Consider the following 23,928-nt stretch of genomic DNA (forward strand, 5'->3'; position numbering starts at 1 on the left):
AATGAGGCAGGGGCTGCTACAACTCCCATTGTACATAGCAGGAGGGCGTAAGGCGCTGAGCTGAGTTGCCAGTCGTACAAAGTGTGAGAGACCTCAGCCCTCCGGGTCTCCGGCCCTCCGACCTCTCCGGCGAGGACAGGGTTAACGCAAAAAAAAGAAAAGAAAAGCGACAACGGCGGCTCAAATGTGCGCATGCGCGGGGTATGAAGTGCGCCTGCGCAGAGCGCAGAGCGACGTGGCCAGGTGGGAGCCCGGAAGTGGCGCCAGTGGAACCGTCGCCAGGCAGCTGCTCCGAGGCGTACCTGCTGAGCCTAGCGGTGCTGTATCGCACCCCCGCCGGCCCCGCTATGCTGAAGAAACTCGACAAGAAGGACGAGGAGTCTGGTGAGGGGACCCAGCAGGCCTGGGCTTGGGGGAGGCCGGATCCCGGCGCAAGCTCTCAGGACCCTGCCCAGGAGGCTGAGGCCCAGGCAGGGGCCGGGGCTTGTGCGAGGATCCACAGCTGGTCAGTGGCAGGCCTCGGAGAGCCCGGCCCCCGACTCGTAAGGTCAGATTGTGACCCACTGGGTGACCTTAGGCGAGTCACGCTCCTCCCTGGGCCTCAGTTTCCCGGTTTGTCAGAGAAGTGCTGGGCCGGATGCTCCCATGTTACTTTCTTCGCCTGACTTCTTGGGATTCGCCGGGGCTGCGTTGGTCCGGTCCAAGCTGGAGTGTAATCTGTGGAGACGCTGTCCTGTGGCTGAGAACCCTGACTCATTCTTTCATTTAGCAGAGATACATTGAGCGCTTAGTGTATGCTAGGCACTGTGTTGTGTCCTGATACAGCAGTAGAACAAGGCAGACACTCGGTCCTTGAGCTGGGAATGTTACAGTGGAATGAACAAGATGGTCACAGGTCTAGTGGAGGAAACAGACATCAACCAGAGAATCAACATGTAATTAATTATAAATGTGACCTGTGCTATGAAGGAAACCTAGTCAGAAGGAAACGGTGGTCCCTGGCAAATAGTATGAACTCAGATAAGTAAAGGTTGTATGAATGAATGCAAGACATGCCACCATGAGAGACAGAAGGAGGAGTGTACCAGGGCTGCTGGGTGACTGTAAGTGGTTTGAGTTAGAGTGGAGGCCCGTTGCAGGAGAGTGGTAGGATCTATAGGCAGATTGTAGAGCCTTGCTTGCCATTCCTGAGGAGTTTTAACTTTATTAGGTAGACACTGGGGACATCTTTCCCGTCTCTGTGTTTGATAGAGTTTTGAAATTCAGGAACAGAATGGTACTCAGTGTTCTCTATTCTCCTTGACTGTAGGTGGAGGCTCCAACCCATTCCAACACCTTGAGAAGAGTGCAGTACTCCAGGAGGCAAGTGTCATTTGGTCCACTCTGTCTTCTATCATAAATGTTCATGATAAATGTGATGGAAATAGCAACATATACAGTACTGATTTAGAAAACTATAGGAGAGAAAATCTGTGCCTGGAAAGACAGAGAAACTTTTGTTCCTGGAGAGATGTTGCCCACATTTTTGTTGCTATTAATCGTTTCTTGTTCCACTTAATAAGCATTTCCTAAGTATTTGCTGGTCAGTAGGTCAGCACATCACTAATATTTTGAAAAGAGTTGTTAATAGATGAGTTAAGAAAAATACAACTTTTTTATGGAAATAAGCTTGTCTAGGCAAGTGTATTTATTTATCCTGGGACTTCTCAGAACCTTGAAAGCGTTTGAAGGTAGTCAGTGGAAAGGAAATGAACTGGGCTATAAGTTGATAGCCTTGGTTGCTTCCTCTTAGGCCCGTGTATTTAACGAAACTCCCATCAACCCTCGGAAATGTGCCCACATCCTCACCAAGATCCTTTATCTCATAAACCAGGTAATAGGGTGAGGCTTGGGGGTGGGGGAACTGGTATTGAGGGAGGTTGCGGGGATACACAAGTCATCATCACTTTAAGTGATTTGACAGCCTTCGTGTGGTTGCAGCCGCTGGCTTGGCTTTGGGTCGCCTGAATGCCTAGTGTGTTGGCCTTTGATGGAATTTCTGCAGGGTCCAGGGATCTGGCCTGGGCTAGTCTGACAGGAAGAGCCGTCTGTCCTCTCTGTCCCAGGCTGAGGCTTCTTTCTTGATTACTACAGGGGGAGCATCTGGGGACCACTGAAGCGACCGAGGCCTTCTTTGCCATGACCAAGCTCTTTCAGTCCAATGATGTAAGTGCCCCAACCCCAGCTTTCCTTCAGGGGGCAGCTTGTGACAGGGTGGTAGGAGAGCCTAGAAAAGCTGGCCCACCAATCAGTATGGGCTTCCGTTGTGCAGATTGGAGTTTTCTTTTTCTAACCCTAGCCCTCATGCCGAGCCAGGGGTGATAGGGCTTTTTCCATTTCTTTCACAGCCCACACTCCGTCGGATGTGCTACCTGACTATCAAGGAAATGTCTTGCATTGCAGAGGATGTCATCATTGTCACCAGCAGGCGAGTCTTTGGGGCAGTGGATGGCTAGTCTCATGGGTCCATTGACACAGAGGCCATTTTTTCTCTTGTGTATACCACACTTTTGATGTGTTTTAGACTTTCAGTTGGCATAGCTGCCTGGTACCCTTTCCTCTTCTGTTTCCTTCATCCTTCAGTTACTGCTGCCAACCCTCAGGGAGTGCTGTTTCCTTTTTAATTCTCTAGCCTTAACTTGGGTACGACCCCTTCCTTCCGTTAGTTCCTCATAGTCAACTGAACCATTCTGGAACTTTCACAAAAACATTCATGAATACTGAGAGAGAACATTAGAAAAATAGACATAGAGAATGCAAGTGGTATATAAGCGGGCTTCCTTACTAAGTACTGGATTTTGCATTAGGCTGAGTGATTCAGGGGACAGATGTGGCTGCAGTGTAACTCCACCCGTAAGAACTGGGGCATAGTCCTCTTCTTCTTGCCCCAGTTTTTCAGGGGGAGGCTGTACATTCATTTATAGGTTCATTTAGAAAATATCTGTTGGATGTCTGCCAGTCCCTGTGTGTAGCTCTGGGGATGAAACAGTCTCTGCACCCCCAGAATTTACAGAGAAACACTCAGGTAGTCAGGCAGTTGAGGTTGGGTGTACTCGCTTAATCAGGAAGTGTGACCAGGGGGTCCCCAACTTGAATTTGAATCAGGAAAGGCTTCCTATAGAAGAAGTGTCCAAGCAAAGTCCTGAAGGATGAGTAAGAACTAGCAGGAGAAAGTGGAGGTGAGGGGTGAAGGATGCTCCAGGCTGAGGTAACAGTACCTGCAAAGGCCTGGAGGGAGAGCATAGTCTGTTTGGGGAACTTCCACGTTAAAGAGTCATACTTGATGGTTATGGCAGTAGAAAGCCACGGAAATATTTTAATAAGATCAGGACAGTGACCTGGTTAATTTTGAGTTTTATAGCATTCCTTGGGCTGCTGTGTGGAGTTAGCTTGGAAGGAGCAAGAATAGAGGGAGATCACTAGTTAGGAGACCTCCATAGTGATCTAGGCCAGTATGGTAATGGGGGCTGGCAGGACGTGGCAGAGGACGAGGGCTGGGGGATGGTAGGCCCAGGGTTGAGCAGGCAGGCTCCCCACATGTTGAAGAGCCCTTTCCCCCACAGCCTGACAAAAGACATGACCGGGAAGGAGGACAACTACCGGGGCCCAGCCGTGCGTGCCCTCTGCCAGATCACCGATGTAAGTCATGCTGCTGTGGCCAGGCCACCCTCCCCTCCCCTGCTGCCCTGCTGCTCAGTCAGGCTTTGGATCTCATCCTGGCATGCTTTTGATTGGCCCTCACCTCCTGGGCAAAGCCCTGAGTCATGTGATAAGGGGTGAGGGGTGGTGTATAGGAACACATGGAAGTATTTACTCTCCTCCCCTTCGCACCCGCTCCTCCACAGCCCAGTATCTGCATTCCCAAGGGCTGCCGAGGATTGACTGGGCGCTCTTGTGTGCTACTCCTTGTCTTTACAGAGCACCATGCTGCAGGCTATCGAGCGCTACATGAAACAGGCCATTGTGGACAAGGTGCCCAGCGTCTCCAGCTCTGCCCTGGTGTCTTCTCTGGTGTGTACCTGTGGCCACAGCCCTGCGGGTGGGGGTGGCAAATTGAAGAAAATCTCAGAGCCACTTTTCAGTTAGAAAAAAGTATTATGTATTCCCAAGTCTGAGAATTTTGTTCACCTTCTCAGTGAAGAGATCCAGGGAAAGTCTGGGTCAACGAAAGAGGCCTGGTGGGACGGCCTTGACCCATCCCTTGGGGCTACAGATGACTGGAGTCTGGATCTGGCAGGAAATCTTCTGTCATGGCGAGGAGAGTGAGGGTGAGAGCTGTCCTGAATTTGGAGCCACAGTCTCAGAGGACCAGGATGACAGTGAGGCCTTAGACTGTGTCTGGGGGAGACTAGAGCTGGGCCGGACCAGTTGCTGAGTCCAGGAGGTCTGATCTGGGAGGCGTCTTGCCTGCGTGCACCTTAACGTACCCTGTTGCCCACAGCACCTGCTGAAGTGCAGCTTTGATGTGGTCAAACGCTGGGTGAATGAGGCCCAGGAGGCAGCATCCAGTGATAACATCATGGTACAGGTGAGGTGCGGGTGGACAGGTGGTATTTGAAATACTTAGGCATCTGACATGGCAATGGCCAGTCGGAAAGGATGCTCACCATGGAGCTCCTGGAGGTCCTTGGCCATGGCAGGCTTTCATCCTTTAGTTATTGGATTGTGGGGAGATCTGGGAGGTTCTGGGGGATTCTTTCATCCAGAGAACCAATTGGGGATGAGGGGCTTGTTTAAGAGGCGGCTTGTTAGCTGGTGCTGAAAGATTCAGGTATTTTGATAACTAGTTGAGTATTATTTTTTAGAGTGCGATGTTATAGCAACCTGGCCCAGGCAGGGAGAGGGTCTCCTAAATTCAGGCCTTTGCCAAGCTGGCTTTGTTGATGATGCGTGTAAATATATTGGTAGTGCCTTCATCTACTTACTCCTCATCAGTGCCCTAGGCCAGTTATTTCCTCTTTCTCTGAATCTGTTTCCTAGTCTGTAAAATGGGAATGAAGATTCCTACCTCTTAAAGTTGTAAGGATTATATGAGGTAACATATATAACATCTAACCTATCTGGTACGTACCTGTAGGTGCTCCCTATGTGTATATCTGTTCTCTTTCTTCTCTGTCTATTTTTTTGATTGTTGTTTTCAGGCCCCTCACAACTCACCTGTCCCCCTCACAATACCTCTCAGAGAAGCTTCCCACGTGGAAGGCACCCACAGCTGCCATATCTTAGCTCTTAAATGCCACTCTGGTAAGGAAACAGAGAAGACAGGAAATAACTATATGACACCTTACCTCTTCAGAAGGGGAGAACCCTAGACTTAGGGGCTTTATAGACCTACCTTTGCCAGGACCAGCCATGAGTCCTTGGGCAAGTCAATGGGGATAAGGACATCTACCGTCAGGGTTGTTGTGAGATTTAATGTAGTTTTGCATATAAGATGTTCTGCACAGGCCCTTAAAACATATTGCAGTGCCCAGGGCCCCAGATTCCACCTCTCTCTTGCAGAAAGACACCATGTCTCCTCCTCCCATTTCCTTCATTTCTATTGTCGCTCTTTGCAACTGTGTTCATGATGCTTGTCAGGACCTGTGCTGGAATTGGGGGTTGGAATGAGAACTACAGACATATTTGTATGCTTTGTTAAGCATTTTTGCCAGAGGCTGTATATACAGAGTGTCTTGCAGGGATTGCCCACCTGTGAAATGAGGAGGCTGAAGCCAGAGAGAAACAGTGACCTGGGTTTCACACCCTTGTCCTCTCTTGCTGCCCTGTCCCCTAGTACCATGCTCTGGGGCTTCTGTACCACGTGCGCAAGAATGACCGCCTGGCCGTCAGTAAGATGATCAGCAAGTTCACCCGGCACGGCCTCAAGTCTCCCTTTGCCTACTGCATGATGATCCGGGTGGCCAGCAAGCAGCTGGAGGAGGAGGACGGCAGGTAACGGGCCCGTCTCTCCCTGGGGGACGAGACCTCATTCATCCCACCATGCCAGGCAATCCCAACCCCTTCTCGGTGCCCCGTGTTCATTCACAGTCGTGACAGCCCACTGTTTGACTTCATCGAGAGCTGTCTGCGCAACAAGCACGAGATGGTGGTGTATGAAGCTGCCTCGGCCATTGTTAACCTGCCTGGCTGCAGTGCCAAAGAGTTGGCTCCCGCTGTGTCAGGTAACCACACCCTCCTTCACTCCATCCACACATTTGGGAAAGTGCCCTCAGATAGGTCATTGTCTAGTGTTCAGAAAAGGCAGTAGTACTTCCTGAGCACCTACTGTGTGCTGGGCACTGTGCTAGGGTTTTTCACATGCACTACATCTTAGCCCATTGCTGTTGAGTTGATTCCAACTCATAGCAACCCTATAGGACAGAGTAGAACTGCCCCCATGGAGTTTCTAAGGCTGTGAATCTTTACAGAAGCAGACTGCCACAGCTTTTTCCCGTTGAGCTGCTGGTGAGTTTGAACTGCCAACCTTTCAGTTAGCAGCCGAGCACTTTAACCACTGTGCAACCAGGGCTCCTTCCTTACATCTTAAAGGTTGGGTATTTTTAGTCTTATCTTACACAAAAGAGGCTGAGGCCCTAGTAAGTGGCAGAGGTGGGGTTAAGATCTGCTGTGGAACCTGTTGGGCTGGCCAGCCATGGACAGAGGGGCCGTGAGGAGTCAATGGGACAAGGCACGTCAGGTGCTTCACACAGCACTGGGCACACTGCAGGTGCTCAGCAAACAAGAGCCACCAGGTTCTCATAAACAAACTAAGGCCTCTTGGCTTATGGCTCAGGTACCCAGGGAGAGGGGAGCTTGCTTTCTTGGTTGGAAACGGGGGGATCAGCTGAGCAGGGGGTTTGAGTCAGAGCAGTCTGAGAGCCCCTGCACACCCTTGACGCCATGTCCCTACCCCTCCCTGGGAGGCCTCCCCTGGCAGTGTGGGCAGCCTGGCACACGGCATCTGTCTCCCTGCAGTGCTCCAGCTTTTCTGCAGCTCACCCAAGGCTGCTCTCCGCTACGCCGCTGTCCGTACCCTCAATAAGGTAAGAGTCCAGTAGTAGGCAGAATGGAGGTCCAGCCTCCTGGGAGGGTAGGAGGAGGTGGGCCTGGCCAGCTGGAGGTGTTTGCTAGCCCATGACCTGGGCTGTGAAAAGTGGAGCCCTGGTCACACTGACTCTTCCTCGTGCTGAGATGAGCTCTTGCAGAGGGCGTCTGACTTGACCAAACCCATCACTTGAAGTGACTTATTTGGGGTCCTGCCCTTTCTGTCTCTCTTTCCTCCCCAAACAGGTTGCCATGAAGCATCCCTCAGCAGTGACAGCCTGTAATCTGGACCTGGAGAACCTCGTCACTGATTCAAATCGCAGCATCGCCACACTGGCCATCACCACCCTCCTCAAGACTGGCAGCGAGAGCAGCATTGACCGCCTCATGAAGCAGATATCCTCCTTTATGTCAGAGATCTCAGATGAGTTCAAGGTACTCAGGCGCCTTCTAGAGCACTCATTGCCCCCCAGTAAGCAAGATGCTTTGCACCTGCTCTCCTTGTCCGCTGCCCCGTGCTGGTGTGGACTTGAGAGACTGCTGGTCAGGCATGAGGCTTCAGGAGAGATTTGGCATTTGGAATTACATTCCTGCCTCTATGCCTTTGTCCATGTTTTTGTACTGCAAGACCAGTTGCTTATAGTCCAATCAAGGATTCATTTGCAATTCCTTCAGTGTTTGTTGAACAGTTACTATATATTGTGTACCGTTTTAGGAGAGGGGAGCATAGCCGTGAACAAGACAGGTGCCTGCTCTCAAAGGAGCTTGCTTTCTAGTGACAGGAGATAAGCAAGTAAACAAATGAATAGACAAGATAATTTCAGACATTGGTAATACAATGAAGAAAATAAAATAGACATCCAGTAGAGGCTGCCAGGGGAGCACTAGGAAAGCCTTTCTGAGGCAGTGACGTTTGAGCTGAGACCTGAATAGTGTGATAGAGCCAACCATGGGAAGGTAAGGGAGACAAGGCAGGAGCAAATTTGTCATGAACAGGAATGAGAGAGAAGGCCAGTGAGGGGGGTGTGAGCTTTGGGGATAGTAGCAGCAGTGAATTCAGAGAGTAGGCAGGGGCTAGATAATGTAGGGCCTTGGGGGTCCTGATTAAGAGTTTTGATTTTAAGGAAGACATTGAGGAGTTTTTGGGTTTTAGTTCTTTTTTAACTGTATTTTGAAATAAATCACAGGAAATCACAAAGAAATGTAATAAGAGGCCCCATTCTCCCTTCCCTGAACACCTCCCCAATGCTAGCATCCCACACAACTGTAGTTCAGTATCAAAACCAAGAAATTGACATTGGCACAATCCACAGTTTATTCAGGTCTCACCAATTGTGTGTGTGTGTGTGTGCGCGCGCGCGCGTGCGCACGAGCAAGCACTTCTGTGCAATTGTGTCACATGTGTAGCCTTGTGTAACTACCATCATAATCAGGATACTCAACTGTACCATTACCAGAAGACTCTTGTGTTACCCATTTATAGCCATACTTACCCCTTCCCCCAATCCCTAACCCTGGAAATGACTAATCTGTTTTCAGTTTCTGTAATTATTTCATAATTGTTACATTAATGGACTCATACAGTATGTCATTAGAGAGTTTTAAACAGGGCATACAATACTATGGATAATTATAATACAGTGTGGTAAGTTCTGTAGCATGGTTTATGCAGAGTGGACAGAAACAAACTGCCTGTGGCTTATAAGAATGGTTTGTAGACTGCAAAGTGACACGGTGAGAATTTCATATTAGAAAGATCCTTTTGGCCCAGTGTGGGGGATCAACAAGTGAGGAGACCAGAGGCAAGGAGAACTACCGTTGCAGTAGTTTGGAGGAGAGATGAGGGTAGCCTAAACTGGGTAGCAGGAGTAGGAGAGGAGGGGATGGACTCAAGAGCTCTTCGAAGAGTAAAGCCAGTTGGCAGAGCATGAGGTGACAGGTAAGGGAACGAATGTCATCAGCAACAATGTCATTTTCTAGTTTGGGTTGATGGTGGGTGATCAGTTTTGGGAAGGAGGGAGAGAGCCAGGTCTTGAGTGAAGAGGGGGAAGATAATGCCTGTGATTGCAGACATGTTAAGTTTGAGGTGCCTATGGGCACTGGGTTGAGTTGTCCGCTAGACAGTTGGAAATACGGGTCTTGAGCTCAGACAAGAAATAAAGAATTGGGAGTTGTTGACATGCGAGAAAGGTGGTTAAAGCTGTTGGAAATGAGGTTATCGAAGAGACCATATGTGAGAAGAGAAGAGGCCCAAAGATGGAATTTCAAAGGAGGGAGGCTTGATGAAGGAGAAACCAGCAAGGATAATGGGTAGGAATCATAGGCGGTGGGAAGAGAATCAAGACAGAGTAGGGTGGAGAGAAGCTTGTAGACTTACTTTGAGGTCTGATAGAAAAGCAGAGTTTGGGGGACCCAGAGTCTGAATTTGGGGCTTTTAGGACTGCTCTGCATGTCACCCTGCCCTAAGTGAGCTCAAGGATTGTGTGTTCCCTGAGGGCAGGGAGGGAGTTCCTTTTGTGTCCTTGCTGTTTGATTAAGAGGGAGGACTCAGGTGGCACTTAGTGAACTGAGTAAATCGATCCCCATGGCGGAGGGCAGCTCCTCACACGTGTCTGTCTGACTCAGGTGGTGGTTGTCCAGGCCATCAGTGCCCTGTGTCAGAAGTATCCTCGCAAGCACGCTGTCCTCATGAACTTCCTATTCACCATGCTGCGGGAAGAGGTAAGAGTAGAGGCATCAGGGCTCACAGGATCTCCTAGTATAGGGAGTGACCTGGCAGCTGGCTCCATGCTGTACTTGGGTGTACCCGGATCAACCTGTTAACCAGGCAGAAGATTTCTGATGCCTGAGGCCCTTTAAACTCTTTAGGGATGCGTGGTATACGCATGGACCAACTGCTAGTCATAACTGTAATAACTATGATGACTCATCGTCTTGGCTTTAAAGACACAGTTGATCCCCTGAGGTTATGCTTATGCAGAGGTGGGAAAATGTGTATTCTTTACTGGTGTAGTCTAGTGCAGAAATATTCCGGGCCATTCCAGGTGCTCTAGGGGTGGTTTCTTGTGAAACTGATGCTAATAATGTTGACATTGTTTCTGTTTTTGTTCCTAACATCAATTAGTAAATCACTTATACAGCTTTTCTCAGATGTTGCAACAACACTCCTTGATTGAGAGGAACAGAAGCAAAGTGTTCATGGAGTACCTGTGGTCCCCAGATATTTGGCCCGCCTCCCGCCAGCCCCAGTGGCCTTGGACTGAGGTAGTACAGGAGCCATTGCCCTGGGGAGAAGAGCACTAATGCTCAGTGAGCATTCAGCTCATGGACCTGGTACTTTGTAGACACTCTACACAGCATACACAATCTTGTGATCCTCATAACAGGTCTCATTGGCAAACATTGTTCTTCCTCTAAAAATCAGGGTGCTGAGGCTCAGAGAGGTGAAGTGAACTGCCTGTGGTCACATGATCAATGAGTATCTGAGCCATGATTGGACCCACACCTGCCTGGCTGCAATGCCACTGCTTTTCCCGCTAGACTTCCCTGCTTCCCAGAAAAATACGTGGTTCTATACAACAGTTAGGAGTCCCTGGGTGGTGCAGATGGTTAAACACTGAGCTACTAGCTGAAAGGTTGGAGGTTTTAATCCACTCATTTGTGCCTCAGAAAAAAAGACTGGTGATCTACTTCTAAAAAATCAACTATTGAAAACCCTATGGAGTGGTTACCAGGAGCAGGAGGAAGAGAGGGAAAGGGATTATTGCTTATGGAGTACTGAGTTTCGCTTTACAGTGATGAAAAAATCACGTTGATTATTGTAATTGCCGTCAGTAAGTTGTACACCTGTAAAAACTTGAACTGGCAAAAGTTGTGTGATAGATATATTTACAACAATGACCAAAAAAGAGTAGCTGCCGAGGCTGCTTATGTACAAACAGACGCCTTATGGGATTTGGTTTCTTGGTTTGGAGGTCATGGTTTCATGGGACATCCCAGTTAATTGACCTAATAACATGTTTAGCACTTCTATTCTACCTCCTAGTTCATTGTGTAGTGCCAGGGGTCTTAAAATGTTGCAAATGGCCACCCAAGGCACAACAATTGGTCTCTACTCACCTGGAGCAACAGAGGAAGAAAGAGTCAGGAATAGGAGGAGGATACGGAATGTGTGACTAATTGCCTCCATGAACAACTGCCTCCTTTGCCATGAAACCAGAAGAGCTGAATAGTGCCCGGCTACCATTACTAAACATTTTTGATCAAAGATTCTATAAAATAATCCTGATCAAAAGGGAGAAAATGCAGAACAGAATTTCACATTCTCATGAGATCCAGAATTTCTGGAGCCATGGAGGCTGGATGAACCCCTGAAACTATTGAGCTAAGATAATCTTTAAACCTTAAACCAAAAATATCCCCCATGGGGCCAGATCTGATCCACAGATGATTAATTTTGCTTAGATTATACCAAGTTTTAAAAGTCTTAAATTGTTGTTTATAGGCAAGTTGTTTCCAACTCATAGCGACCCTATAGGACAGAGCAGAACTGCCCCATAAGGTTTCCTAGGCCGTAATCTTTACGGGAGCAGATTGCCAGGTCTTTTCTCCCACAGAACAGCTGGTGGGTTCGAACTGCCGACCTTTTGGTTAGCAGCAGAGTGCTTAACCATTGCACCACCAGGGTTCTTTTTGAATTAGTAACTATTATTCAAAAAACCAGAGAAATTGGGGTTGTTAACCAATGTCATAAAACTGTGTGTACTACTGTTTCATGAGAAACTATTTGTTCTGTAAACCTTCACCTGAAGTACAATAAAATATATATATGTGTATATATATATGTTCAATACAAGCCATGATCAGATATGTGATTTGCAAATAGCTTCCTCCTTATTATTGGGTGTCTTTTTACTTTCTGGATGGCATTTTTTGAATCACAAAAGCTTATAATTTTGATGAAATTTGAGTTATCTTTTTTTGTGCTTGTGATATTGATGTCATATCAAAGAAGGTTTGGCCTAACCCCAAAGTCCCAAAGATTTACTCCAATAAATTCTTCTAAGAAAAAAAAAAAACCTGGGAATTTCATGTTAAAAAACTACCACCACCACAACAGATTACTAGTTTCCCTTGAAAAAATGTGTCAGATCTGGCAACACTAGGCTGGTAGGTCTCCCCTCTGTATATGGGACCTCCTGTCTCCATTGCCTCATGGGTCCCATCCAGTCAGCTTCGTGCTATTAGGTTACATGCCTGGCACCTATGGGCATCTGAGTTGCCACCTCTGTCATTAAAATCTGTAGGTAGCAGAGCACAGAGTCTCCTGACTCTCCACTGCCCCTTTCTGCCTTTTGTCTTACTTCAAAGTTGGGAAGGAAAGTAGAATCCAAAATGTTCCTGTTAAGCCATCTACTGTTAGAACTGGAAGGGCCACAGAGAGCATTCAGTCTGAGCCATTAGTTTTCCACAGAAAGTTGATAGAGGCCCATTAAATGACTTACTCGGGGTTGTCTCATGAGTTGGAGCAAAGTCGGGACAAGGAGCCAGGTCTCCTGCCTCCAGGTTCTTTATTTGGACTCTGGGCCTCATAACTCATTTCTGGAGAGAGCAGCCCCCTTGCTCAGCTTAACCTTTCCCATGCAGGGTGGCTTTGAGTACAAGCGTGCCATCGTGGACTGCATCATCAGCATCATTGAGGAGAACTCGGAGAGCAAGGAGACAGGTCTGTCCCACCTGTGCGAGTTCATCGAGGACTGCGAGTTCACCGTGCTGGCCACCCGCATCCTGCATCTCTTGGGCCAGGAGGGACCCAAGACCAACAACCCCTCCAAGTACATCCGCTTCATCTATAACCGAGTAGTTTTGGAGCATGAGGAAGTCCGGGCAGGTGAGTCTGAGCCAGGTCTCAACCTGGGCTCATAGTTTATCTTTCAGTTTATGTCCCAGGGGAGGCACCTGGTCCCCAGTGGGGGCCCGGGCACTTGGTGTTCTTGCCTTACAAGCTCAGTTTTTTATAATAGTGTAGGAAGGATCGTGAGGATGGCGCAGGACTGGGGAATGTTTTCTTCTGTTGTACATAGGGTCGCTGTGAGTTGGAACCAACTCAACAGCACCTAACAACAACAAGGAAGGATCTTAGATCTCATCTAGTTGTGTAGTTTTTAATCTCTCTACTTTGTCTTGGTTTATTTTTCCTTCTTAAGTTTCACTGAATATTAGTGTTTAACATTTAATAACAGCTTTATTGAGATACAATCCATATACCATAAAATTCACTCTTTTAAAATGTACAACTCAGTATGCAACCATCATATTTTAAATTTTATTTTTAATTTATTCTTCTCCTCATGCCCCCACTGGACAGATTTTCTTCTTCCAGCAATTTGTATTCATCAAGTAATAGGTCATTTTCTCACTTGTGTTAATCTAAGGCTTAACTGCGAATTGAGGTCATTTGGATGCAGAAGCTGAGAAGCTGCATTGTTGCCAGTTTCTGTGGTCTCATCGTACTTAATCATGAAAATACCTTCAAGAACCCTAGAATGGGAGCCACTGTTCTCCTTCAGCTCCCTTCTCCATTGCATAGATGAGGAAGTTGAGACTCAGGAGGCACCAAGAAGATGTGGGCCTTGTGGCTCAAGGCTGCTTGCTTTGAGGCTCTTCTGCCTTAAGACCCACTGAGCACCAGAAGAGCCTGGATAGTGAATTGTCAGGGCGCATTAGGTAAATTGTATTTGCATCATACACACAGGCGCTGTGAGTGCTCTGGCCAAGTTTGGAGCCCAGAATGAAGAGATGCTACCCAGCATCTTGGTGCTGCTGAAGAGGTGAGTCTAGGCTGGAGGGCCCTGGTGGAGGACAGTGGCCCTCGGTCCCAGCTTTCCTTTTTGTTTTTTTTTCAACCTCAGAAGGGGAGGGAAAAGTTATGCAACTATTGATTGTGGGGGAAAAAAGTAGACAAAGAAAAGCTTGGGGAAAATATTCATGCAAAATCCCATTACCCCAGAGGTGACCATTGTTAACCTGAGTTACTGTTTCTTTTTACTGAGATATAATTGTTGATATAAAAAAGTTTTATTGAGATAGAATTCATGTAGCATTTAATTCACACATCAAAGTGCATAATTCAGTGGTTTTTAGTGTAGTCAGAGTTGTGCAACTATCACCACAATCTAAGTTTAGAACATTTTTATCACCCCCCCCCAAAAAAACCCTGTACCCATTAACAGTCACTCCCCACTCCCTCCAACTTTCCTGCCCCCAACCCCAGCCCCTGGCAACTCTTCATTTACTCTGTTTCCATGGATTTGCCTTTTCTGGACATTTCACATAAATGGAATCATACAATATGTGGCCTTTTGTGACTGCCTTCTTTCACTTAGAATAATGTTTTCAAGGTTCATCCATGTTATAGCATGTATCAGTGCTTCATTCCTTTTTTCTGGCAAATATTCCATTGTATGGATATACCACAGTGGAATATTATTGTACCCATCCATTCATCAGTTGATGGGCATTTGGCTTGTTTCTACTTTTTGGTTATTAGGAGTAATGCTGCTGTGACCAATCTTGTACAGGTTTTTGTGTAGACATATGTTTTCATTTTTCTTGGGTATATACCTAGGAGTGGGATCGCTGGGTCATATTCTTTTTCCCATATGTTGTTGGACACGGGAGTGCCTCCCTTACTGGGTGGGCTTCAGGGAGAGGGCCCAGAGAAAGGAGTAGCAGTGAACGTGGCCACCTCCTAGCTTGAGTCTTATGGGCCCCTCAGCGCATTTTGATGTCCTCATTCAAGAGGTGCCTGGATACCTCATCTGGGGACTGAGTTCTGAGAACTTTTAAGAGGTCTGCTTCTACTCACCACCCCCTGATGAAGCCCTGCAGGATCCCTCTTGCCACCCCTGCTGGGGCCCAGTCAGGAGCACCTTGTGTTCCGGCTGCAGGTGTGTGATGGACGATGACAACGAAGTAAGGGACCGAGCCACCTTCTATCTGAATGTCCTGGAACAGAAGCAGAAGGCCCTCAATGCAGGCTACATCCTAAACGGTGAGTCTTCCCTTGGCTGCCTTTGACCTAACCCTACTGGAGCTGTGGCCTTCCTCTTCACTCCAGAACAAGCGCCCCCTCCCTGGACAGAGAAATTCAAGGCAGGATGCTTCTAGCTGGATGTCAGTGGTGACCTCATGGTATCACTGTAGCCTCAGAAGACCCAGGGTCATACAAGTCACACCAGTCCGGATGAGAACGGCCCAGGGGGTTGAAACACTAGTCAGTAATAAAAACTTTATTTCACAATACTTTACACTCTTGTATCTGTGTTTACTCCCCGGAGGTTGTAGATGAGGAAATGGAGACTTAGAGAGTTAAGTGATTTCCTCAGGGTCATACCACCTTGAATTTGTAATTTGAGGACCTGAGAGCCTCAGTCTTCCATGGAGGGGTCTTGGAGTATTGTCATGCCTTCCGTGTGAGTGACATCTCTCCCACTCGCCTCTAGGTCTGACTGTGTCCATCCCTGGTTTGGAGAGGGCTCTGCAGCAGTACACTCTAGAACCATCGGAAAAACCTTTCGACCTCAAGTCTGTTCCCCTGGCCACCGCACCCATTGCAGAGCAGAGAACAGGTAATAGCTGTGTTCCTTTCAGGGCCCCTCATGTCCAGCCTCCCCTGGGGCATATGCACTGGCTGTGAAACCACTAGCCCTTCCCAGGTTGGGCAGGACTGTGCTGGAAGAGGGGATTATCCTTCTGGTCTGCCTCCTGGAGGTGTAATCCACATGTACACACATACCCTTGCTCTCTTTCTCAAATGGTCTCTGGAGGGTTGGAAGTTAAAATCCCTGAGTGGGCTACTCCACACTGTGGACCCCACGTGTATTTGTCCTACAGAAAGCACCCCTATCACAACAGTCAAGCAGCCTGAGAAAGTGGCGGCCACCCGGCAAGAGATCTTCCAGGGTAAGTAACAATGCTGAGTAGGGCTCTTGGGCCCTGGGCTCCGTCTCCTCAGCTTTGGGGTAGTTGCTTCCCTCATGGGGAATAAGAGTAAGAACTGTTGTTTATTGGGCCTCTTCTGAGTGCTGGGCACTGGAGACTACTTAGAGATTTGAGTTAGTGGTAGAGGTTATTAGGCCCACTTGACAGCTGAAGAATTGGAGGCTCAGAGAAAGTGATTTGCGCAAGGTTTCACAGCTCAAAAGTGGAAGGGCTGGAATTAAGATCCAGATCAAACTGGTTCAGAGCTGCCACTCAGCCTCAGTTCTGAGCGTCCGTGGACCCCAGACCCATTCAGGATTTCTGATTCAGCACAGCTGGGCTCTAAAGGAGCTGGTGCTTTCTCTTGGATTCCAGATATGTGCGGTCCAGGTTGCCTTGTCAGTTTTTGTTTAGGTATCCTCCCTCTCATCCTGCATTTTTTTAAGGTGAGAGACTGTGTTTGTGATTGCCACAACATGATAATTGGTCATGAGAATTTATTAGGCACCTTCACTAGTTGCTCTGGGAATCAAGAAGCTGAGTGAATGCATGGCCTGTGGGTTTCAGAGCAATTGGCAGCAGTGCCAGAGTTCCGTGGACTAGGGCCCCTCTTCAAGTCCTCGCCTGAGCCTGTGGCCCTCACCGAATCAGAGACAGAGTATGTCATCCGCTGCACGAAACACACCTTCACTGACCACATGGTGTTTCAGGTGAGCAGGGACAGCTGAGGTCCTACTGGGGCATGGCCCATGGAGTGGTTGCAGGTCTGATGGGTCATGGCACCCTCACGCTGAGCTGGTTGGGAGCCCTACTTGATGACAAGATCTGTCACCAGGTGGTAAGGCTCTTGCACCAGGACCTCTCCTGTTCCTGAGTGTAAGCTTGGAGATGGGGAACCTGAAGCAGGATGACTGGGATATAGCCAGCTTGGCCCATGGGGTGAGAGGTGGGCCTCCTGGCTCTTCCCTGCAGCATGGCTTGGGCCTAGAGCAATGTCTAAGCTCCCCCTCTCCTCCCTGATCCAGTTTGACTGCACAAACACACTTAACGACCAGACTTTGGAGAACATCACAGTGCAGATGGAGCCCACTGAGGCCTATGAGGTGCTCTGTTATGTCCCTGCCCGGAGCCTGCCCTACAACCAGCCTGGGACATGCTACACGCTGGTGGCACTGCCCAAGGAAGACCCCACAGCTGGTGAGCCCCCCTCTAGATACCACTCTGGGATCAGGGTGAGGTGGGCAGTTTGGGCATCAGCTATTTGTCTTCTGGAAACCCTGGTGACGTAGTGGTTAAGAGTTTAGCTGCTATTAGAGCTTCAACTCAATGATTTCAGTCCTGAGAAAAAGAAAAATAATGGCTAAGTCCCGAGTGCTTTTTATATATTATCTCATTTAATCCTTGTAACAAACCTATGAAGATAAGTACTGCTGTCCCTATTCATAGATGAGGAAACTGAGACTCAGGTTAAGTGACTTGTCTAAGTTTATATGGCTGGTAAGAGGCAGAACCCAGATCAGAGCAATTGGCAGCAGTGCCAGAGTTCTGTGGACTAAGGCCCTCTTCAAATCCTCGCCTGAGCCTATGGCCCTCACTGAGTCAGGGATAGAGTACGTCATCCGCTGCACCAAACACACCTTCACTGACCACATGGTCTGTCTCAGACCAGTCCTCTTTCGTTATACCATGTTACTTCCCAAAGATACAGGCGCAAATGCTCAAACATCCCAAGTCCATTCCTCCAGATGAAACTACCAGTTTCTTGTCCAGGCCTTAGACAGTGGGCCTGTGACTATTATGTTGTTGTAGCCAGTCTGCATTGTCTCTGCTCTTTTCTCTCTTCCTTTCCCATGAGGGGACTCGTTAGACCCATAACTTGACTTTCCTGTCCTTTTATAAGGTGGTGCCCTCTGTCCAGATTTGTAGGGTTGGAATGGCATGTTGCTGCTACTAATAATCTAGCAGAAGCCTAGGGACCAGGCTGTCTCCTCAGCTTTGGGGTAGTTGTTCCCCTCGGGAATATGAGTACAGACTGTCATTTATTGGCCTCTTCTGAGTGCTGGGCACTGGAGACTACTTAGACATGATCATAATTGAGTTACAGATACAGGTTAAAAGTAGAGCTCTTTGGGAGACAACATGGTGTGATGACAGAGTACTGGGTTTGAGAACCAGACAGAGCTGGGTTCTACCTCTTACCAGCCATATAAACTTAGACAAGTCACCTGCCCTAAGGAGGAGCTCATCCCCCACAATGGCTAGGGACATCCTAACCACTCAGCCTTTCTTTCTGCAGTGGCCTGTACATTCAGCTGCATGATGAAGTTCACTGTCAAGGACTGCGACCCCACCACTGGAGAGACTGACGACGAAGGATATGAGGATGAATATGTGGTAAGAAGCTAGGTCGGGAGGCTGTGCCTGAGACTGCAGAACAACTCCCTTCAGGAGCTGGCAACCAGACTTGATTCCTTTTCTTGGCATTATAGATCTCTTTAAAAATGTGTGTGCGTGTGTGTGTGTGTGTGTTTATGTGTTTATGTATAGTTACTTAGCTACATGCTCATGTGTTTAAAAAAAAAAAATTTGAGAAGTACAAAAACAGTAAATAAACAGGAAAACAATACTTGAGAGTTTCATATCCTTGGGAGTTATTTTTGGAGGGGCGAAGTAGCGTAATTCAGGTTATTCTGTACATTATAGATCTTGCTTTTTTCACTTAACGTTGTAGTGTAAGTATTCTTCCATGTCATTACAAATACTTCATAAACACAGGTTTTACTGGCTTCAAAATACTCCGTTAAACGTAGAGATATCATAACTCACTTGACCTTTCATTCCTCTGATGTTGGACATTTGGATTTCCAAATTTTTGCTTTTATAGTGCTACATTAAACATTAAATTTGTCCCTTTGGGTACAGTTTATCTGCATTTCAAATTATTTCCTTAGGATAGATTCTTAGGAGAATAATTGGGTCAAAGGGTAAACATGATTTTAAGACTTCTTGAATCACATTGTCTAATTGCTTCCTAGATAGAGTGGATCAATTTGCATCTGTGGGGGAGTCCTTCTATATACTGAAATAGCCCTTCCATTTTCACCTTTAAGCTTGGATAGACTTGAATGCAGGCTCATTTTGGGGTTTGACCACAGGGCAGTGGCTTAGTGCGATTAGAGTGCAGACCATATGCCCAGCCTAGGGCAGGGATTTTTAGAGTTCTCATGATTCAAGAGGCAGTCACTGCAGAATACAGCTGACATCCACCAGTGTGTCATCCAGAGCCATAGTTGAGGATGGGTCTTGCCTGAGTCAGAAATGAGACAGAAATGGTCCTAGGCCCCAGGAACTGCTCTAGGACCAAGTGAGCTCCTTGAGAGAGTTCGTTCCAAGGCATTCCTTCTACTATGGAGCTGAGTCTTACTTATATTCACCTTAGTATCCACAAGAGGAGGAGCTCAGGGAAGATCTGTTGGGTGAATGAACAGGGAACCTTTATGTAGATTTAGCCAAGGTGGGTGGTTGTATTATGTGTCAGGTTAAGGGAGGGCACGGCTGAGATAGAAGTGGGGTTTCCAGTATATGTTGGGCCAGAGGACACAGCTGAGGCAGGAGGAAGGATCTGCTGAATCAGAAATGGCTGCTGAATTTTGAGGTGCTTGCGGTCCCTAGGAGTGAGAGTGTCACAGGAAGCAGACCTTGAGGAATCTTACATACAGTCCCTGGACACCAGGTCCTTGAGGCACTGACTCCAGGCAGGCTTTAGAAGAGATGTTACGTCTCAGCTGACAACCCTTAGGATGAGTAGAATATTGGTAGATTGGTACTTGGGCTCAGGGTTGAAGGGATACCACTGGGCTATACATTGAGGGTGGGTACCCAGTCACGTTGCTTATGTGTCCCCAGAGCCTGGCACAGTCCTCAGTGCATAGCAAGCACCCGCCAAGTGTGTTGCAGGAAGGGGTGAGTGGTTGAGTTCAGAGTAGATGCCTAGAGATATGCAGAGCAGGAAGTCTCTTCCCTGGGGATGTGTCCCTAACTTCCACCGCTGTCCTCAGCTGGAAGATCTGGAAGTCACTGTAGCTGATCACATCCAAAAGGTCATGAAGGTGAACTTTGAAGCAGCCTGGGATGAGGTAGGGGATGAGTTTGAGAAGGAAGAAACTTTCACTTTGTCTACCATCAAGACACTTGAAGGTAAGTCCTGGGGATGCCATTTCTGGCTTGCTTGCCTTTCAAGACCCTTGGCTGCTGTTGAAGTGCTCCTCCCCTTTTGTCCCTTCCCATCTCTAACCCCCCTAAGGATCCTTGGCCATGTCTAGAGCACACACTTCAATGCCACTTCATTAAAAGCCCCTCAGAGCAGGGTTGTGGGTAGAGGAGTGGTGGTGACACAAAGTGGGAGACAAGATAACATGGCTTAATGATGCTGGGATTTCTCCTTACAGAGGCGGTGGGCAATATCGTGAAATTCTTGGGAATGCACCCTTGTGAGAGGTCAGACAAAGTGCCGGATAACAAGAACACCCACACGTTGCTTCTGGCCGGTAAGCAGCATTTCCAGGTGGGAGGGGCCCGGGTAGTTACAGCCTGGATGCCGCTGGCTCCTGGGCTGACGACTCCCACTGGCAACGTGGGGATTCAGAATTTACAGTTTAAAATGCAGAAAGTATGAAAAGATCTGTAATGAAACATGTCCCTCCCCACCCTTGCTGCCACCAGCCACTTTCCCTCCCAACATGCACCCAGTGTTACTGTTAGAACAAGGCCTGTATATCCTTCCAGTTATTTTATGGATATAAAAGCTAATATGTAAACATTTCCTTTTTTTTTTTTTAACTCAAATGTTTATGTACAAATAGTAGGTATGTGGTCCTGCGCTTTGCTTTTCACTTGCAAGTGTATCTTGGAGATCTACTCTGTTGACACATAGAGCTTCCTTATTCTTTCTTACAGCTTTTATAGTATTTTCTTGTGTGGTTGTACCATGTTTTATGGAATCAGTCCCCTAGAGAGTTTCCAGTCTGTTGCTTTTACAAACAGTGCTACAGTAAATAACTGTATGCGTGTATACACATACATACTCATACCCTCAGGAGCCCTCCACATACACAGTATATTTTGCATGTGTGCACTGAGGATATCTGTAAAGTCCTAAAAATGACATTACCAGATCAAGGTGATTTGCATTTCTCATTTGGATAACTAGTTCCAAATTGCTTTCCATAGGGATTATACTCCTTTCCCCGGACACTCTGGCCAACACAGTGTTATCCCACTTTATGATCTTTGCCTATCTGGATGAAAAATGGTATCTTAATGTAGTTTTTTTAAAAAATTTAATTTTTTTGTTGTGGTAAATATATATATAACAAAACATTTGCCATTTCAACAATCTTCACATGTACAATTTAGTGACAGTGTAGTTTTAATTTACATTTCTTATATTTTGAATGAAGTTAAGTGTCTCCTCAAATGTTGAAGAGCCATATGTATTCCCTTTTCTGTGAATTGTTCTTACTCCCTTTGTCTGATTTTCTGCTGGGTTGGTTGGTCTTTTCTATTAGGAATGGGATTTTTAAAAACATTTTATCATAGAAATTTTTAAACATACACAAAAATAAAATAGTATAATGAACCCCTATGTGTTCATTTTCCAGTTTCAACAACTAACAACATCTACCACATACCCCCATCCTTTCTCCCCTCACGGAGATAAAGCAAATCCCAGATAGTATAGCATTTTATCCTTAGGTGCTCCTGTATCTGTGTTTCACTAACAGATAATGACCCTTTGTTTAAAAAAAAAACAGACATAAGGGCAGTACAACTGTCACACCTAAAATAGTTAACAAAAGGGATGGGATGCCTCCCTCCCCCAGTGTTTATAAACAGAGCTGGGAGGATGCTCTGCTTCAGTGCCCAGCTTCCAGCTGACAGCCCCCAAGCCCATCTGCTTCTGGCCACACTGAATTACTCCAGTCCCCTGGGTCTCGCAAACACCTGCTCTGCGGTTCTCTCATGGGGCTGTCCCCTTCAACTGTTCTTAGCCTCTGTGACATCAGGCAGAAGTCTTATAATGTCATTACTTCATTTGAGCCTTGACAGAGGCCTGAAATATGGTTACTACTAGTATTGCCTCCACTTTGTAGTTGTGGACACTGAAGCTTAGAGAGGTGAAGTGACTTGCCCAAGCTCTCTTGTTCCAGGGCCACTTCCCATTTCAGTTGATAATTTGCTGCACCTAGCCTCATCTCCATAGCCTCCTGCTGCCTTACACACCTGCACTTCTCTCGTCCCTTCTAGGTGTGTTCCGGGGTGGTCATGACATCCTGGTGCGCTCCCGGCTGCTTCTTTTGGACACAGTAACAATGCAGGTGACAGCCAGAAGCTCAGAAGAGCTGCCAGTAGACATCATCTTGGCATCTGTGGGCTAAGGGGCCAGCCTGTAGTGACCCTACTCCTACCCTTTTCTCCCAACACTATACAGAAGTCATACTTTCCTGGTGAACCCAGTGGAAATCCCTTCTCCAGCCTCTATTTAGAAACAATTAGGAATCATTAAGGTTTTTGGGTTTTTTTTTTAAGATCCTCCACCCCCACAAGACTGCCAGGGGGTAATTTTTTTTTTTTTTTTTAATAAGAAATGACTTTAGCTTGTCCTAGAACTTGCTACCCTGCCTGCAGGGGGAGGGACGTTGCAAATAATACATTGTAAAGGAATAAAATGTTCATACCTCCTCTGAAATTTGTCTATCTGGAAGAAACCATCTTATCCCTATAAATAAATTGGGGTGTATTTATTGAATGACAGCTGCTTCTACAGACTCATGCTTAGGGGCTCACCTTTCCTTTCCTGGCTTTCCCACCTCCAACTAGAGCACCTACAGAGGATACCCTTTGCATCCAAATTACCATAGCCTTTTGGCTATTGTACTTAGTGTGAGGTGGATCCTGTCCCACCCATCATTGTCCCCAGCACCAAGGCCAGGGACAGGAGCAGTAAAACAATTGCTGAGGACAAGAACTAATGAGCATTGAGTTCCTACTCGTATATATGAACTTTCACCACAATCCTCCTTTTATAGATGACAAATGGAGGCCCCAAAGGGTTTGGGTGATTTACCAGAGTGTTACCTAGCATCAGATCTGAGGAAAATTTGCAGTAGGGTTCAGTCCAATTGAGAGAATGAACAGAACCCAGGGAAGAAGCACAGAGGAGAGCAGGAGAGCCTTCTCTTGGCTACAGATGCAGAAATCCCTGGTTTAGGTCTCAAGGAGCAGGCTCAGAGGGCTGTGCTTTTAAACTCAAGCCAGGTGGATTTTGCAGTTTAAATACATGTAGTGGGGAGGTGTGAGGTCAGTCTCATTCCGGTGCCCACCAAAGTTTGAGGGTCATTTGTGTGATTCATGGAAGCTTTCCTGACGGCTCCATTTTTTGCCCCCAACTATGAAGCAATTAGTAGGACTGCAAGGTTAAGAAAACGGAGTTTCCTGGTTTTACCCCTACAATAACGTGGTGCTATAGAGCTATGGTTCCCCCATACAGCCAAAGGGACGCAGCTTGGGTCTTTGCAAACGGGGACACGCGCCCTGTCAGCCCAGTCCTTCGGGCCGTCCCCCACCCCCGTCCCTGCGGTTAGCGCTGGGGAGGGGTGGAGTAACCCCAAAGGGGAATGGGTGAACCCAGAGAGAAGCGGCGCTCGGAGAACCTTGAGGTCAATCATTGTCGTCTCCCGGGAAACTTCCGTAAGACTCGGATTCCGAGGCACCTCCATTGCCAGGATCGGGATGGGAAGAAGCAGGCCCAGGTAACCGCGCGGGAACAACCCTCCACAGGGGTGTGGCTAGGCAAGCCGCTGGGGGCGGGGCTGACCTCTC

General features: G+C 47.5%; 1 protein-coding gene across 1 annotated transcript; it reads left to right on the forward strand.

Annotated features, from left to right (window-relative positions):
- The first annotated feature begins 243 nt into the window (after positions 1–243).
- On the forward strand, positions 244–22,855 carry COPG1 (COPI coat complex subunit gamma 1). Its single transcript, XM_004368387.2, has 24 exons — positions 244–384; positions 1,310–1,362; positions 1,793–1,873; positions 2,134–2,205; positions 2,388–2,467; positions 3,603–3,678; positions 3,958–4,050; positions 4,481–4,567; positions 5,816–5,973; positions 6,070–6,203; positions 6,997–7,064; positions 7,312–7,500; positions 9,691–9,786; positions 12,712–12,955; positions 13,820–13,895; positions 15,015–15,118; positions 15,570–15,695; positions 15,961–16,029; positions 16,615–16,757; positions 17,073–17,244; positions 18,344–18,441; positions 20,106–20,244; positions 20,496–20,594; positions 22,354–22,855. Exons 1-24 carry the CDS (start codon positions 348–350, stop codon positions 22,482–22,484), a joined length of 2,625 nt encoding a protein of 874 aa, XP_004368444.1. The 5' UTR covers positions 244–347; the 3' UTR covers positions 22,485–22,855.
- The last annotated feature ends 1,073 nt before the right edge of the window (positions 22,856–23,928 follow it).

Source organism: Trichechus manatus, unplaced genomic scaffold (assembly GCF_000243295.1).
Source record: "Trichechus manatus latirostris isolate Lorelei unplaced genomic scaffold, TriManLat1.0 scaffold00001, whole genome shotgun sequence".
NCBI lineage: Eukaryota > Metazoa > Chordata > Mammalia > Sirenia > Trichechidae > Trichechus > Trichechus manatus.